The 19473-nt window shown below is 31.7% G+C and overlaps 1 protein-coding gene across 4 annotated transcripts in view; it reads left to right on the top strand.

Moving 5' to 3' along the window:
• Positions 1-19473, top strand: part of TBCK (TBC1 domain containing kinase) — a 159015-nt gene that overhangs the window by 91469 nt on the left and 48073 nt on the right. For all 4 annotated transcript variants that reach the window (XM_039848796.1, XM_039848797.1, XM_039848798.1 and 1 more), the window contains exon 23: positions 10346-10521. In XM_039848796.1, the coding sequence (XP_039704730.1) occupies positions 10346-10521 (176 nt within the window). The remainder of the gene's footprint in view (positions 1-10345; positions 10522-19473) is intronic.

Here is a 19473-nt window from a genome sequence, read left to right as displayed (position 1 = left end):
CATCAGGTACCAAAATACAAATGCTGTATAGATATTTGTTGAGCATTCCTTTCAAGGAGCTCTATCACAAACGAAAGCAAAAGATTCTTAACATAAGTGCCTCAATAATTATCCATGATTCCTTTTTTAAGCCCTTAACCAGATATAGAATGGAGAACCGATTTGGTGAGAGAATAGAGCAATAGTAGTACAGTTGTTCCGGAAAGGTTTTGTGTTTTCATCCCATTGAGATTTGATACCATTTTCCTGAATCTGAGAATCCACTAATTATTCACATTTTCTGTTTGTACCTATATGATGTTAATGCATGTCTGTTTCTAAGTGTATTCTCATGGAATTGCAAAAGGACAGTCATTATAGAAATTAAATATAGAGATTTTAGCTATGGTCTTCCTTTCCACCACCAAGTATTATATAATTAATAGTTTAAAATTGGTTAAGGATAAATGAGAGAGTAGTTAATTTGATCTGATTACCACAATTGTATAGTCACTGGAATAAAAACTGAAAATATATTTTCTCATTAGATTATATCAGCCTTATTTAGGGCAATGGATGGGGATGCTGCATTATTTTACAGAAAAGGAGAAATTTTCAAAACAGATGTTAGAATACATGACTTCTAAGCTGAAAATAAATGTTCATGGAAAACACAAAGTCAGTGGAATGTGGTAAAGTCTCAAGTTGTAAGATGATTTTAGGAAGCTGGAAGAATTCTCATAACACTGATCTAGTTGTTGATCTTGAAGCATACCACTAATTTTGCAATATGTAAATAGTTTATAAAGTTAAAAGAAAGACTTCTTTTAAGTCTTTAACGAAGTACAAATTAGTAGTTACAAAAGAGTCACAGGGACTTAGAGTGTAGCATAGAGTATATAGTCAATATTATCGAGATGGTTGTGTGTAATGCCAGGTGGCTGCTAGAGTAATCGGGAGGATCACTTCATAAAAATTTATAAATGTCTAACCAGTTTGTTTTAAAGACTCTGACTTTAAAAAAAATAAATGAAAGGAAAGAAAGACTTCTTATGTACTGGCAACTATAATGAAAAGTAAGGGTAGAGTCGATTGGAATTTTCTATTTACCTTGAAAATTGAGAGTAGGTTAGAGTACTAATACATCTTAAACCTGGTCTTAAGTTTTCGATAATCTAATAGGAAGGCTCTTTTCTATAGGAGAGTTATTTGCTTTATGATTGACAAAGGTTTCTGCTTTCTGAACATTTTTTTAGCAGTTCAAAATTTCTTGAGGGTTTATATGTGTCTTGGCTTTGCAAAACACTTAAAATATACGAAAATGTTTCACCTTTGAAGTATATTAAAGGTAATCAAACTCAAAAACTTATAAAAGTCAGAAAATGTCCCTACATATATTGCTGATGGATCATGTAAGGACTAAAATGTATCATACCTAAAAGTGACATTTAACATATATTGTCTATAGATGGTTCATATTTTAATAATATATAATACTCATGGGTACCATTTCTTCCTCCTCTACCTAGCCTTATATGTTTACTCAAAAAATGAAAGTAATCCGGTGTGCTGCTTATCTTAAATGGTGATTTTCAATAGAATGAAAAGTAACACATGTACATTCTAACTGAGCAGCGAGTGTGCTGAGTTAAAACAAATAAAAACAAACTAATAGAGAAAAAGAAGAGGAATAATATGTCAGTAATCTTAATGATTAGTTATTAAATATTATGTAATGTAAAGCAAATAACTAGAATTTTCTTTTATTGCAAGGTTTTGAATTTAATTACTTTGAAAACTTCAAACCATTTCAGTCCTTCAATACAAACATTTGTCAGTCACATTAAAAATGCTTATTGAACTTGATTAGACAGTTCTAGTTGTCTAAATAAATCAGACTCCTGTTTTATTTCTGATTCACCATTAAGTGTAAAAGAAAAAGAAAACAATGGCTGCTACTGACCTGGTGCTAAATCTTTCAAGCTGCTGCACTGGTTTTTTTTGACGAAGTGTGCTGTGTGTGGTTATCAACACCAGCTGCTTTGCATCATTGTATCTATCCACTCAGCTGCTAAATAATGAAGACCATTATGTTAAAAATAGAAAACTGTTTAAATATCCATATATCAGTAATGTTTATTGCATTTCCTATTTATTTCTCACTTCATTGGAGGCATTAAGCGGTAGAGATGATAGATGCTTAGCAAATTGTGCCAGTAATAGCACGCACATATCATGGATTTGAAAGGCTGAGCGAATTAAAGTAGGAGCCAGTAGCATATTATACCATCCTTCTCCCTTTAGACTGTATAACCGAAATTGTGTTGTTAAAAAAAAATCTGTTCATTAAAAAAATATTAATTGACTTCATACAAGGAATCTGTGTGCAATAAGTGTATATGTATGTATGTGTATAATTAATAATTAATCTTATTACTGGTTTATCATATTTTGTACTGACCCAGAGCATTCATAATTATTTAAAGGGGATCCATTGGTTTCCTCTAACTGTAGCTGACACTTCAAACTTGTGTTATCTTAATTACATGTGATATTACCTCCTGGTTCCAATGAGTTACCTGATTGACTTGTAGGTTAGTCTCTAATTTTTTCAGTGAGAGAATTCATCTTCCCTCTCAGAACTGCTCTTATTGATTCCAAATCAATAAGATTTGGAATCCAGTGGAATGTTGGGTGTGAAGATGTATTTTTGTACCTTAACTAGGATAAATAGTGGGAGCACGTAAGAGCATGGGTGAGTGGGCATGTTAGTAGGAAAGATAGTAAAGTTTTAGATATGTGCTTAATATGTTTGTGGGCACCTACATTGAGAACTGAGTCACTATTAGAAATTTTGAGTGACAAAATGACAAATACAATTTGAAAGTTAGTCAGAGACTAAATTTTCTTCTGGTATCCTTCTTTTCTTCTCTCTTATCTTTGGGGAGACTCCTGGAGACACCTTCTTAAATTAGGTCTGAGACATGCAGTTCTTTCATTTGTATTCCCCTATTATACAGGACCCCTACTGATGTAAGATTAAAGTGTGGGGAAGGAGAAGTGTTCTGTAGGCCTTTGATTAGGTCTCAATCTTTTATCAAACCTGTGCCCCTGCATTGTGACCTTCACAAGTGCTTCTCAGTGCCTGTTCCTCTTAGGTGAGTCAGGAAGGCTAGAGGGGGCTGGAGTTGGGTATTTTTATTTCCCAACATAACAGCCAATAAGGGGCTAGAGTTGAGTATTTCCCTTCCCCTAGGTCACTTAGGCTATGGTAAAATAGTTTCCCTTGAGGGAAGGCCTTGTTAAGGAGAACAGAATTCTCTAGGCATATTTTAAAATGGCTGCTTTTCCATTTTCCCTGCTGGAAGCATGGGGCAATTTTTGTGTGTGTGTTACCTTTATGATGTTTAAAGCATGAATTGAACTAGGAATCTGAAGAAGAGCATTGTAACAAGGACAAATCATCCAAAAAATATAATATAGGTTAATAATAGTGTCAGTAAGGCTAAACCCCAATAAATGCAAGCTTATGAAAAATACCACAATTAAGACAAAAGGGCAAAAGAAGCACAGATTTATTTGGGGAAAACTAATAATATTTGTCAACAAGACTCACCAACTTTGCGTTAATGTTTTTGAGCTGTGAAGCACCTAAAGTAGATGAACTAGTTGTCAAGAAACTTGGCCAGTTTCTATGAGACCTTAGGATAAGTAAGTTTATTCATTCAACACATGTTTAATAAACTCAATTATATAACAGACACAATACTATGCACTGGGCCTTAAAGATAAAGATAAGACATAGGACCAGCCCTGTAGGAGGATGGGGAGAAAGCACTGGAGACTTAGAAAATAGAGTAAGGATGACACAGAAGTGTGCAACTGCATAACCATCTTAATGTAAGTAAGATGCTAATAAGGTGGCCACAGAGTAGGTGAGAGAGATACTTGGAGTGGATGGCCTGAGATAATAGCACTGATGGTAGTGATAAAAATTGGTGAAACAAACAAAACAGAAACTCATAGATACAGAGAACAAATTGGTGGTCACCAGATGAGACGGGGAGTATTAGGGGGGTGGTAGAAAAAGGAGAAAGAGATTAAGAATTACAAATTGCCAGTTATAAAAATTGTCACAGGAATGGGAAGTACAGCATAAAGAATATAGTCAATAATATTGTAATAATTATGTATGGTATCATATGAGTAAAGTAGTATACTTAGAGTGATCACTTTGTAAGATATATGAATGTCTAATCACTATGTTGTACACCTAAAACTAATATAATATTGCATATCAAGTATAACAGAAAAATAAATTTTTTAAAAAGCAAAAAATAAAACATTTTAAATATTTATTTGTATTGTTACTTTAAAATTAAATATATAATACTTAAAATACTTAATAATAATAATGCCACACATCAAAAAAAAGCAACAACCTTGGAATTTAAAAAATGAATATAAAAGATATATTCTTAATTAACGAAGATATAATCATATTAGAAACACTTGAAAACACTAATAATTTAAACTAACATTAAATGTAAATAGAAAAGCCAATAGGAAAAAAATGCCATATGTTTTATTTAAGATAAAAAGCTCTGGCAACAGAATATTTTTTATTTCAGGCATGTATTTTTTAAATTGTTTTCCTTTAAAAATCATGTTTTTAGAATAGATAAATTTAAAAGATTAGGTTTCTAGGTTTCAAAATAGGATTATTTTACAAAATAAATGTTTTTTAAAAAATAAAATATAATGTATTACTTTCAGACATACAGTTGTCAAGACATATAATTGGACATATAATTTAAGCATATAGATATTTCTTATTTTGTTTATCCAATCTGATATTTACTCTCTTTTAAATAGAATGTTTAGTCCATTTACCTTCAATATGATTATTCGTATGGTTGGGTTTATTTCTAATTTTCCCATCTGTTCTGTGTTTCTCTTCTTTTTCTGGCTTCTTTGGGTTAATTAAATATTTTTAACATTCTTCTTAATATTTTTTTTTACTTTTAGTTTTGCCTTTTGAATTATATTGGTTATTGCTCTAGGAACTATGATCTGCATTCTTAATTTATCACAGCTTTTACAGAGTCAGTATTGTATAGTTTTATAGAAAATGTAAGAACTTTTGCAAAAGTGTGATTCATTACCTTCCATATCTTGTAACATTGTTGCTATATATTTTACATCTATATTTGTATTAAATTCCACAATATAATGCTGTTATTTTGGCTAGTTGTCTTTAAAACATATTAGGAGAAGCAAAAAGATAATCTTTTGTATTTACCACCATATTTTTCCATAATTAGTACTCTTTATTCTCTCCTGTAGATTTGTCTCCTCTATATTTTTGGTTTTTAGCAGGTTGACTGTGTTATGCTCCAGTGTAGATCTCTTTGGATTTATCTTGCTTTTAAGAACTTTCAGTAAATTTCTACTACAAACATACTTTTCTAACATTTCAATTTGGTTCTTTTTTTATTGTTTGCATTTCTCTATTTGCTTTTTTATTGTTTGCATTTCTCTATTTACTTTAAAGTCCTTGTCTGCTACTTCCAATTCTCAATCATCTTGTGGGTCTATTTCTATTGACATATTTTTCTTCATTATAAGTCACATTTTTCTGCTTTGCAGAAAATATAATAATTGTTTATTATATAGTAGATATTGATAAAGATACATTGTAAGGATTCTGGATTTTATCATCTTCCTTTAAAGAGTGTTGTGTTTTGTTTTGCTAGATAGTTAAATAACTGGTGGGTCCTTTTGTTTGTGTGAATTTGGTTTCATTATTTGTTAAGGTGAGTCTCTTAATTTTTTACTTAATCAAAGAATGCGGCTTGTTGAGGTCTTCAGCTGAATACCCGAGGTGCTCAGTGGGAATCTCTCTTAGCCTGGACCAAGCTTCAGCATCTCTCAACAATCACTTATCTTTCTGGTCCCTCAGCACTTAATACCATTCTTTGAATATAGTAAGAACTCACTATTAGTTCAATTCAATTGCATAAACACTAAGGTGGTTTTTATGGACACAATGGCACAGGGAAATATTATTTAGACCAAAACCTAAGTTTGTACTTTGCTAACTCTCCTATTGTAAGCTTTATTTTGAAGCTGGATTGTGAAAAAGAAAATTTGGCCAATGTAGAAAATCTCTATAACAACTTTGAATCACTTTTAGAGTTTACAAAGATTTTTAAATTTTTTATCTTGTATAAATATCACAACTATGTTAAGTAGATTTTCTTATCTCCATTTTGCTCTTGAAATAACAGACGTAGTGATTTTATGGAATGCTCATTATTATATAAGTTAGTAACTAGCATTTGGAGTCCAAATCCAGTATGTTTTACTATGTAGGAGAACATGCTATTTGTTTACAAAAGTAAGTTTTTGTAGGTCAAACAGTTCCACATGAGCAGTTTTAAATGATTCAATCTGGTAGCTTCATCAGTCCAGATCTGACTTCCTAGAAAGCATATTTTTATCTAAAAAAATGACAATACTCTGATGTTAGATAAAACCCTCAAGTAAAATACCAGCCATTTCTTTTCTTTACACATGTGTGAGTCCTTTCTCAGTGAACAGCAAATAAAAAGTTGGCTTTTAAAAAATTTAATTCATTTGAAATATAAAACATTATCTCTACAACTTATCTTCTCTTACTTAAGCAATTCATAGTTCATGGTTTTGGTTTGATATACAAAATCATTTACTTTCTTTCCTTAGCAGTTCTCCTGGCTACTTATTCCACAACTGCCTGGAACAACCATGAGTTTATTATCTCAGAGGGCTGTATAATAATCGTACTATTGTAGACTACAGATTAATGTTTTGGATGGGAATGGGTATGTTTTAGTCAAATTGCGCAATATGTTAAATGTCTTGTGTAAAATAAGATATTTCAAAATATCTTCAACGACTCCTACTGTCATGCGATTACAGGATTTTAATTCTTACAAATCCAGTTTTCAAGTTATGTCCAGTAAAATCCAGTGGCAATTTTTTTTTAAGTGATAGTATTTTTTGACAATGCTGTTTGTTTTGCATTTGGATGAGAAGCCGTAATTTGTTACCCCAGTTAGTAGAGGGATGACATAATTATAGATTTTTAACTTCTTTCATTAGTTTTTTAAGAAAGAAAAAAAAAGTTCTTTGAAACAAGTACCTTAGAGCTAGTTACTCTGTCATTTTTTCCTAATGTCACTCCTTTCCTTGTTTTTTTTTAATTAATAGAATTATTTTAAGGCAGTTTTAAGTTTACAGAAAAATTGAACAGGTAGTACAGAGAGCTCCCATATTTCCCCGTTCCCTGTTATATTTATTTATTGAACCAATATCGATACATTATTATTAACTAAGGTCTGTAGTTTACACTGTCTCACTCTTTGTGTTGAACAGTTCTGTAGGCTTTGACAAATGGGTAATGCCATGTATTCACCCTTATAGTATTATACAGAACAGTTTCAGCCCCCTAAAAATCCTCCATATTTAATCTGTTCATTCCTCCTGTCCTTCATCCCCTAAACCCCTGGCAACCAGTGATCTTTTTACTGTCTTTATAGTATTGCCTTTTCCTGAATGTCATATAGGGAGAGTCATAGAATATATAGCCATTTCAGACTTTTTCCTCCATATCTGCTCATAGCTTTGTAACTCATTTCTTTTTATTGCTAAATAACAAGTTCTTGGATTTTGAAAGGTAAAAAATAATTTTTTAAAAAAGACAATCTCTTTCTAAAGAGAAATTTACCAAGTGCAAAAGAGAACATTAGCCTATATTTAAGTGTGTTTAAAACAAGAAAGCAGGCTAATTGGGATCTAAGGTTTATGCTGAAAAAAAAAAAAATTCAATTGAAGTGCTAAAATATTTCATATGTTTTATATATCTGTAAGTTTGTAAAACTTTGGATTCCTACTATGTGCTGGCATAGTCTTGTTTATACCTCATAACGGTCCCAGGAATTAAGTAACATCAACCCTCTTTTATGTTTGAGGAAAGAGATGCAGAAAAATGAGTTACCATATAGTGAATCTACCAGTCACCAAGTCCCGCCCACATATACAAAACTTCCTATATTTTTAGTGCTGTTTTTTTAAATACGTAGAGTCATAGATCACCAAACCTATAAGGAAGGCCTTCTACTAAAAGACACAGACCAGCAGAACTGAGTTAAAACAAAATCCTCAGAAACATGTGAAGATATTACAACTATGAAAAATCAGATTTTCTTTTAAGTAACATAGAAAAAAGATTTACTGGAAATTAAAAAATGATGTACAAATTCAGTGAGCTTTACAATAAAAGAGTTGGATGATAAAGTTTAGGAAATCTCTCAGAGGATAGAACAAAAATACATATGAAAAGTAATAGGAAATGGCAAAGTTATTAGAAAATTAATGTAGTATATCAAGATTCTTCTAATAGAAGAAGAGAGAACATTGAGAAAGAGATTGTCACAGACATCAACTTTTTCTGTAACTGAAGGATTGCAAAAGTACCATCAGATGCCTACTACATTGAAATGATATACACTTATGTATATCATTATGAAATTTCAGAATACCAGGGATCCTAAAAGTATACAGAAAGGGGGAAATCACATACAGATGATCTCAAATCAGAATTATATCAGACTTGGCAGAAGAAGAGTTATGCTTTTTATAACTCAAATTCAACCCAAAATGCTATGACTAGTCCAACTATCAGTCCAGGACAGAATAAATATGTTAAAACACATGGAAGATTCCAAAATACTTTGCCTTCTGTGAACTCTTTCTTAGAAACTTCTGGAAAATGTATTCCACCAAAATTATGGAGTAAATCAAGAAAGAGTAAATAATGTCTTACCAAAATTGGGAATTAAATATAGGGGAGAGCCAAAGGGAATGAGGTGATTGTAAAGAGAAGACAACAGCTGTTCAGTAATCTAGGAAGCAATTCACAGCCACTAAAACAAGAGAATAGAGGGCTTCAGGAGAGATATCTTTTCCACCTATTCTCACCCAAATGAAACATTACATGTGTTTTATCATTTTGAAAATAGTTCACTATTTCTGAGAGATAGGATAGTAATGGATGAGAATAAAGAAACCAAAATTTAGAGACATTATTTCTACCAGAGTCACAAGTACTTCATGGATCTTGGAATTAAAACTGAGAAACCATAATCCAGGATACATGCTTTATTCACAATGCATTATATCAAAATTATAATGCAAGATAGAAAACAGTAATTCCCTAGCATGAGAGATTACTTTTTAAGAATAATTGCATATTTAATGTGCAGTTTACAGAGTACTTTTGCATAATATTTTGGTAATGATAAAGTGCTTTGGAAGGATTTTGAGCTAAGAGGTGACATGGGTTAAGTAAATGGAGAATGGGATATCTGCCAGTAGTGATAATCAGGGTGGAATTGGGTGGATTCCAGTAAATTTTCATATTCACTGTAAACATTTTATGGTGTCGGTATGGTGTTATGGAAGCAGATGCAAGTGACTTTTCCATTGCCAGTGATTTAAAGACTGAACTACAACCTCTGATCTGGACCATTGACTTGACTTCAATCTTTTACTGGGTGACAGATGTGTGTCAAGCTGTGTTGAGCACTTTGTTTACAAAAATCTGTGGTCCAAAATTATTTACCTTTGGAGATTAAACAGTATTAAAAAGATAAACTGTTTAGACAGCATTTTCTCTCTTTAGCTACAAATTTTTATTTTAACCATATTAATTGGAAATTTTCTAAAATGAAATGAGGATTTCTCTTCTTAAGCGGAGTAGAGGAATCTGTCTTAAACTTTGATTTTTCTTCTAGTTGATGTCTGTGTTCTTTCTGTAGAATATCAAGTGCATAATGTTATAGAGCTTTTTAAAAAATATATTTCACTAGATTAGCCATTGTTCAAATAAATAGACCCCTGTCTAAAAACATGTTTAACTCTATTTTAAATATTATGTAAGAAATAACATTTTATTTCAAAAAAGTGAAGATATTATCAGAGTAAATGAAGTAGACTCTTAAATAGATATTATATCCATGATGTTTAAATAATACAAACATATATACTATATATGTATGTATATATGTAGATAATAATAAATAAAACACAATATATGCATATGCTTACATATATAAATGTATGCATATGTATGTATATAATAATACAAATTATCCCCACTATCCCATTCATTAAAATGCTAATTAATATTGACATTATTTTTTTACTGACATCTTTTCTAATTATCATCCTAGCTATATTTGAGTATATGCTTTTAGAAAAGATTTTTTTCATAAACATAGCAATTCAAATCTCTCTATATATATTTTTTTAATTTCCTATCTAGAAATTGACATTGAACGTTGTGTGCGAGAATCAATCAACCTCTTTTGTTGGACTCCTAAAAGTGCTACTTACAGACAGCATGCTCAGCCTCCAAAGCCAGCTTCTGATAACAGTGGAGTCAGAAGTTCGACACCTTATTTCTCTACGGAGTGTCCAGATATTCTAAAAACAGATCTGGTATGTATTTGCAGATTTCATTTACAAACTCTAAAAGAAAATGAATTTTTAAACTACTATATTTTGGTATCATTATTGCTCATAATAATATAACCATTTATGTCCTTTTAACATAGCTATTTTCTAATATGTGATTGTTTTCATGCAACTCTTTCAGAGAACCTTTTTGTCTATTTAGTTATACAATTAGGAAGATTGTTTTGACATATTCCTTCAAGTAACAAGTTTTACTTTTTTTCTATGTAATCATAATATCTGTTTACAGATTGACTTGTTACATATGGAGAGAACTACAAAGCAAAGAAGATGGTTAGCCAAATAGCAGAATACTAGTACATAATATTGTATTTTAAATGTCTTTTTTTAAACTATGAAATTAATGCCTAATAACATAAAAAAGTATTTTGTGCATAGCATATTTTTTCACATTTTAAATTACAACATAAACATATAAAGGATTATACATCTATAATATCAATGTTGAATATTATATATAATAATGAGAGAAAAATATTGATTATGCAAATAAACTTCATCTAAAATATAATCTAAAAGTAATTTATATTTAGTTTTAGAATATATTTTATATATTCTCTGTATACAGGCCTACTAATAAAATATGCACATCATTTAGAGAATTTACTCTTTTTAACAATGAAAGACAGCATTGTTGAATACTTGATTCGAGAGGAGACAAGCAGCAGCTGATTCCATTTCTCAGCAGAACTTTTTATTTCTTTTATTTTACTACATATCCAATGTACCGCTTAATTCATATGATAGAGAATTTAGGAAATAACTTTGAAATTTATAATCTTGATATCTTTTACTAATATAAGGTTTGACCTCTCTCAAATCTTCCATGAAAGCAGAGGATTTTTTTTTATCAGAAAGCAATAGAAGGAAATAAATAATCACAAAAGGCAATCAAATTCTTAAGGACGAAAGGTACCACGTCTTAACATTGCAGTAAGCAAAATTTTCCAGCAGTAAGGTGAGATTTCTATAGTCTTAAATATAATAGAGAGATTGAGGGATAAACTGGCTAACATCCACAACCAACAAGTTAATTAATCAATAAATTAGATTGACTCTGGTTTTTCACCTTTTGCTTTGTTCTCTGTACAGGTAGCAACCATCTTCACTAATGAACTGTTACTGGTTAGATATGGCAAAGAAATCCTAGTTATAATAAATAAATGAACTACTAAGTTTAGACTATATGGATAGTGACATTTGTCATCATGTTGAAAATTAGCTTAGACCATAAGAGAATTGGGATAGGGAGAGGAAAGGAAAAAAATCACATACTCAAGAGAACATCTGATATTGTTCTAACAGCTATACATACTTTGTACCTCTACAAGCAGAGAAAACTATTGAAATTAACTTTCTCCCAATATGGAAAATCATTAATCTAATGCTGAGTATGTTTTTCCCTTGGTGACACAAAGCTGTCACCATTGGGGCCGATCAGAGTTTGGTGTCGCCCCAACACTAGGGGAGAAGAAGAGGGATAATGATGGCGCAGATCTGTAGTTAGCATTTTTCCTCTGTTTTCCTCAAATAGTACAGTGAAGAATCACAGATCATTGAAATTTAATAGTTTTATTAAAAATGTATTTTAGAAAGACAAAAAATGCCATGGAGGCCCATGGAGAAAGACAAAGTATACTCCAAGGAGGCACATGGTTCCAGCGCTATAACCAACCCAAAGGGGCCAAAATGGCTAGAAAAGGGCAAAAAGGCCACAAAAGGCCACCAAAAAGAGTGAACCCTAAAGGGCAAAAACAGAGGGGAGCCCCAAAGGGCAAAAAGGACCCAGAAGTGGGAATGTCTGCCTTATATGTTAGCCCTGATGGGTGGTTCCAAAGGCATTCCTAGGTGATTGGCAAGTGAGGTCATTTTGATTGACACTTGACACTTTTGATTGACACTTAACTCTGCCTAGTGCGCATGTGCATACCCAGAATTCTACTAACATTCGGATGCTCTCTGAATAGTCTCTAGGCTGGGCCCCTATTCCCTTGTTCCCTCTTTTTGCTTATGTCTGACTAGCTACCTAACATGGTGATTCTCAATTTGTACGAAACCTCTGTCTCTCACCACCAAAGTCTCCCTAGGGCATACGAATAATCTGTATAATTGTCAAGATCCTTTAGCAACCTCTTCTTCCTATCCTTTTCTCAATCTACATTTTAAGAGAGCAAACTTCATTCTTTAGTTGTCCTTTGGCATTTTTTTTTCAGTATATTCGTACTTGAAGATATATACCAAAGTGAGAGAAAGTGAGAGTACAGCATGGTTGAGCCAGGCTGAGGTTTTTGTTGTGTTTTTTTTTTTTTTCTTTCCTCATTCTTAGATTATTTACCAAGGGCTCTATTGTGTTTATTTAAATAGATAAATGTATATTTGTGCCTGCTTATACAGATAAATCTTTAAACACTGAGTGGAACTATTGGAAGGGGAAATGGGCATTATAACTTAATGTTTTGACCTTAAAATTTGGGGAAAGGTAAGAAATTCTTAGAATTCAAATGAGGTGGCTGGCAATACTTTATCACCACCATTGAATTACTGATGAATTAACTGCTGCTGATTCAATCTCAGCATTAGCTTTAATAACAATAGGATCGTATGAATAATTTTCAATTTCAAGAAATTATAAACAACTTAGAGAAAAAGTGTGTCAGAGACATTAGTTCTTTTGAATCCAACGGAACTGTTGTGAATGTGGGTGGCTGTGCCTTTTCCAGAAGCCATTTTTATCATTAAATTTACTATTTTCTGCTTGGTTACTTATAGTTTTTATCAGATTTAGATTATTTTTGAGAGTACATAGTATTATGACAATGAAAGTTACTACATTATACTTTCGCTGTTGTCTTTCATACTTACTTTGAGATTTAAAACATCATAGAATCATTTAGCAGTTTTTACAGAACTGATCCAGTTCTTCAATTCTTGTTAAGTCTTTGAATTACTACCATCTACATTTGATGAAAAGATATTACTGTTGCTCTGTGCATATAATACTTATTGGACAGCTATTATTTTTAAGATATTATTATATGTCTATACTCAGAAATAAACCTTTTCAAGTGATTGTGGAGCTTTTGCAAAAAAAAATTAAGAAGTGGAAATAATGCAGACATTTCTTAGATTATTATTTAGTCAAATTGGAAATAATAAGAGATTTTTAAAAATTTCTTACCACCTAGAAATTAAAAAATAAACAAATCAAAAAATAAAGTAAAATAAGTACCTTCTTTTTAACTCTTTAGAAAAGAAAAATGTACCAAATGAAAATTCTGAAATATCTAGAAAATAATATGAGAAGCCTACACATCAGAACCTGTGAGGTACAGCTAAAATAGGCATTCCTCTTATCACTTTAATAATGCCTTACACACACTATGTATTTATCGATTGTCCTTATCAAGTCGTTTTATTTCAGGTAGCATTTGAATGATAGATAGGATCTAGAAAAGTAAAGGAGATTAAGAATTCCTTTTTTATCATTATGAGCAATCTCAATACCACCCCAATAAAAGATTTATGGAAAATAAAAATAATGTTGCATATTCATCTAATTTTGTTTTACTTATTCTTTCCACATATTGTACTTTGGTAGAGAGTCTATTCACTAGAATAGGTCACATTTCCTCTGCTAATTAAGAAACTTGCAGCGCTGTGGAATTCCACTGTTAATGTTCTGGTGTATTAGGTATGCAGAGGCTAAGATTTTATGATAACACACAGCTTGTGACTTTGTGAATATTAAATACTTAAATAGTTGAAACAAGCTGGGTAGTTGTAATCATTCACAGTAAAATTAAGGCATTCTGAAATATTCAGATCTGAAGTTATGATTTAAATAAATTAATATAGTTTTTGTAATCATGCATTTAATCATCTTTTACTTTGAATGTACCTTTCTTGAGTTCTACAGTCTAAGCCTACCAAAGATCTTTTCTTCTTGTTTGTGTTATCATCATATTGTGTGTGCAAGTTGTATTTGATTTTTCTTGCATTTTATTTAAATGATCAGTTTTCAAAAATACATTCCACTCCATAGTAAATATCATGGGGGAAAATGTTTGACTTCATATTTATAAGATGAGGCTATGCAAGTAACTGAAAGAGGAGAGGAGAAAAAAACATCCAAAAATAAAAAATAATGACAAAGCCAGGGAAACATATTCTTAAACTCTATGAACTTGGGTTGCTTTTATTCTGTATTTTAATTAATTATGAGCTCTTATGCTGAGAAGAAAGGTGTTAGTGGAAGTTCTGAATTTATGGCAAGAAATGCCTTGCTTGGTTGAGAGGACAGTAAGTACACCAACAAGATTTCTGAAGTATGGCTAATGTTAAAAGGGGAATCTTGCTATGAACAGTCATTTCTATGCAGAGCTGATCCTCAGAGGAGAATATCTTTGATCTGCCTCTAAGCTAAGTCAGGTTTTTATTTCCAGTAGTCAAAGAGAGAAATCCTCTAAGTTAGAGAGAGTTAATGAGAACTTGTTTCTCAAGTTACGTGAACAGCTGACATTGAGTAGTCCATCAGAATCAGACACTTCATCAAGGACTGGCTGGGTTAAAATTATATGGAAAAGCTATATCTATTAATATCATATTAAGAAAAATGAAATTTAATAGAAAAAGGCTTATTATTTTTGAAATCCATACTATATCATTTTTTAGTGTTTAATAGTATAGCTAATTGTTTTCTTTACATATAATTTATCTTTTGTTTATTATTTATAATAGCCTGTCATATTTTCATTCATTTTCCACGAACATGAGGTTACCAGATTATTCAGTTATTATTCAGTTAGCTATTTATACCTGAGAGCTGCATTAAAACTTCCTGGAAAAATTCTTAAATTCTTGGTAATAAATATCCCCACATCTTTAAAAAAGGAATAAGTAATTGCAAGAATATCACATTATTGTCTCAATTACATGTAAATTTAAACACAGAGAATATCACCACTCTACAGTAGGTTTTTACTTGCATGACTGAAGAATCATTCTATTATGTGTACACACACACACACACACACACACACACACACACAATGTATGTATCTTACCCTCTAGGACACGCATCTTATTCTTTTACTCACTTCACTTTGTATTCTGTTTTCTCCATTCCCCCCAAAAAAGGCAGACATTATTCTTTTCAGTCATGCTCTCACTTATCTCTTAGGAACCTTCAGAACAATTACCTGTTATGTCTTTTTCAAACATTATTTTTCCTGAGCATTTGGTATATCCCAATCTCCTTGTTTTCTTCTTTTGTTTCTGTTACCTCCACTCAATATCTTTCACTGTCTTTACCTGTCCTTCTATGTCATTAAATAATAGCATTTTTGTTCTCCCACAAGACAGATATTAGATAGTCTTATCTACTTGAATCATACAGTTGCCATGGCTTCCAGTTAGTAGCTCCAGCTCAAGCTTCTCTCATTATCTCTAGGAGACCCATATATCCAATGCCTACACAATACTCCACTTGGCTGTTTCACAAGCAACCTCTAGTTCAACATGTCCAAAACAATTTATTTCCTTTTCCCCTTTAAAGCTGTTGCTCCTCAAACATTCTCCATATCAGTAACCACCATTATCATTCCCCCACTTATTCAAGGTTAGTATCTCAATTTATCCTTGACTCCTGCCTCTCCTTGCATATTCAGTCAATCAAAAGGCCATATTCATAAATCTGTCCACTTCTCTCTATCTCCGATGCTATCACTTAAGTCAAGTTCACCTCATCTCTTACCTGCTTTCCTAAACAATTTTCTACATCCATTCTTATTTCTCTCTAATCCATTCTTCAGTCTTTAGCTACCATAATCTTTTTTATTTCTTTTACTTAAAACAATAGTAATTTATAGTCTTACACTTCTGGAGGCTAAAAGTCCAAAATCAAGGTGTTGGCAGAGCCATGCACTCTTTGATAGCTTAAGGGAAGAATTTTTCTTTGCTTCTTCTACATTCTGGTGTTAGCCAACTATCCTTGGTATCCCTTAGCTTGTAAATGCATAATTCCTGTCACATGGACATCTACTAGTGTGTCTTCACGTTGTCATCCCTCTGTAACTGTCTGTCTCTCTGTCCAAAATTTCCTTTTTATAAGGACATATTAGATTTGGGCCCACCATTAGCATAATCTTTTTTAGCCAAAATTTTTATCAAAACTTCTCCCATTATCATTCCAATAAAATTCAACATTCTTAACACGATCTACAAGGCTCTGCATAATGTTTCTCCTGCCTACCTTACCAACTTCTTCTGTCAATCTCTTTCCTTCTTATTTTTCTATGCATTTAATTTCTCACAGTTTTAGGAATACCCAATAGATAGATAGATAGATAGATAGATAGATAGATAGATAGATAGATGATAGATACATACATACATAGATAGATACATAGTTAGATACATAGATAGATACATAGATAGATAATAGATAGATAATCTGCCTTAGGTTCTTTATATCTTCCTTAATTTTCTTTATTAAATTCCTGAAGAGTAAGAACTGTATCTTATTCATTTTTGTGTTTCCATTACTTAGCATAATGCCTGATGCTTTGTAGCCTCTTAACAAATAAAATAATAACATATTTTCTTCCCTGATAGTTTATGGGTATATTAGGGAAAGAACCATTCTTATCTTTAGACGCTCCCCCCACCCCCCGGGCTTAATTCATTGCCCTAGAAATACTATGTTTTTATGTATATTCAGTTAAAGTAATTACCACAAATAAGGTTATACTATTAAACTCTCAGTTGAACAAAACATGTAGTTTCATAGTCACAGCTCTTTATTCATCTAACTACTCATACTAACTCTATCTACTTTTCTTTCATAGCATGCATTTCATTTATAACTATATACTTATATGCTTATCTCTTGTTCTCCACTGTATCCCCAATGCCTATTATAGTGCATGGCATATCAAAAAATAATGCCTAATAATCAATAAATTTTTTAGTTAATTAACAAAAAGTTAATTCTAGTTAATCGATGTTTTACTCTATTTCCTATAAAACAATATATCTGAAAAATGGTCTTCAAGATGTTCTATAATGCTTGTTGAGAATGCATATTTGGGGCTTTACAAAGATCCCATATATACTAAATCGATCTCTGAATGCTGGCTCTTAGAATCTGTTTTTACTAAGGTCCTAAGATCATTCTTAACAGTATATGTACATACAATTTTCTCATGACTTTGAAGCTAAACAAAAGTGTTTATTTATAGTGGGGCACTCAGTGATAATGCATTCATATTTAAGGTTATATTGGTTTTTTTTTAATCTTTGTATATTTTTACTTGGTGTATTTTTTATACTAATCTACTTGTTTATAGTTGTTCATGTATAACCTTTTTTAGCAAGTTAACTTTCCTTTCATGAACCAAAATCACAGCCTGTTTCACTACTCAGCAAACTTAGCCTGCTCACTCTGTGAGCCTCTTTTGTCTTTTCTGCCTTCTCATAAATCTCTCTCTCCCTGGCTCCCCCACCCCTTCTTGTTCTGCTTTGTGAAAACAGTTCCTAATCAGAGATACTAACCTACAACACCAGACTTTCAAAAGCTATTCATGCAGAAATAAATTAGAGTGAGAAATTCATCTAAGACTCAAAAACTTATGTTCCCTATTAACACTTTATGATGTTTTCTCTCTTGAAATCAGTGAAAGGTATCCCTATTAAATCAACTCAATATATGTAGTGATCCGAGTAATAATTAAGGGTGTTAACATATGAGTACATATGAGTGTAAACACAGTTGTCACATAACATGGAAACCATCAGAAACTGAAAGTGACAAATCTTTCCCCCCGCCCCCAAAAACAAAAATATGAACAATTTTGCTTCTTCAAGAGAAAAACTGTAAAGAAACAAGAGAAATGCAGGTAGGAGTTAAGGAAAAGCAAGAGAAAGAATGATTTTTTAAAAAAAAAAACTGGTATTTTACTTTTTTCCCCTCATAATTTTAAGAGAATTTTGACTATTCATTCAGCAAACATTTATTGAGTACCTACTTCAGTGCTTCACAGTTACAGAGAGGTTTTCACAGTCCTCATTTCATAGTAGTGTGAACTGCATCTTTGTACCTTGCTAATTAAGGTCTGGGAATATGTCTTCAGTTCAGTTTAAGGGAAAGAAAATCAGCAATGTTCCAGCCTTGCCCCCATTACCACCCTGCTAATCATTTTCCAGCCTCAGTTGTTTTTAAAATACAGCCGCTGCAGTTCAGAGATAGTAAAATTATTATCATTTTATATAAACTTTCTTTCCCACAGTGTATCAGTTCCAAATTTTGGGTGTAATTTAATTCAACACACTAGAAAACTATTTTGGCAGAAGAAAATAATGTATCAGGAAATGATAAAAATATGTTTTAGATTGTTTTGAAGAGTAAACTGAACCCAAATCTCGAATCTTTTGTAGAATGAAACAGTATGAATAAATAAATTTCATAAAATAACTCAAGGGTAATTCTTTATTTCCAGGTCAAGAAACTAAATTAGTGATGCATATTTATCACTGCTTTTTCTCATTGACCTTCATATTTTTCTTTTTTAAAACATCTCATTGTTTAACTGCAGCACTGTGAAACTTGAAACATTTACATGTTGTATATCTTGTCACTATTTTTAGTTATTCTTTACAAAGGATAGGACACAAAATTTATAGTTTCATATTAAGGATGCTTCCTTTCTCTGAGTTATAGAAATTCCTGGGTCTTCTCATTCTAAATCATCAAATTAGTAAATACCATTTTTCTGAAAGTAGAAATTTCAGTTGTACATAAGCCTGTTCTGAATAGAACAGTGTCCTATAGACACAGCAAGTGAAACAAAAGCAGAAAAAAATGCCCAGAGTCAGACAGAAATTGAATAATGACTGAATGAACACTAGAAGATGTCTGGA

Source organism: Pteropus medius, unplaced genomic scaffold (assembly GCF_902729225.1).
Source record: "Pteropus medius unplaced genomic scaffold, Ma_sr-lr_union100, whole genome shotgun sequence".
Classification (NCBI taxonomy): domain Eukaryota; kingdom Metazoa; phylum Chordata; class Mammalia; order Chiroptera; family Pteropodidae; genus Pteropus; species Pteropus medius.
This window is presented reverse-complemented; position numbering and strand designations above follow the sequence as displayed.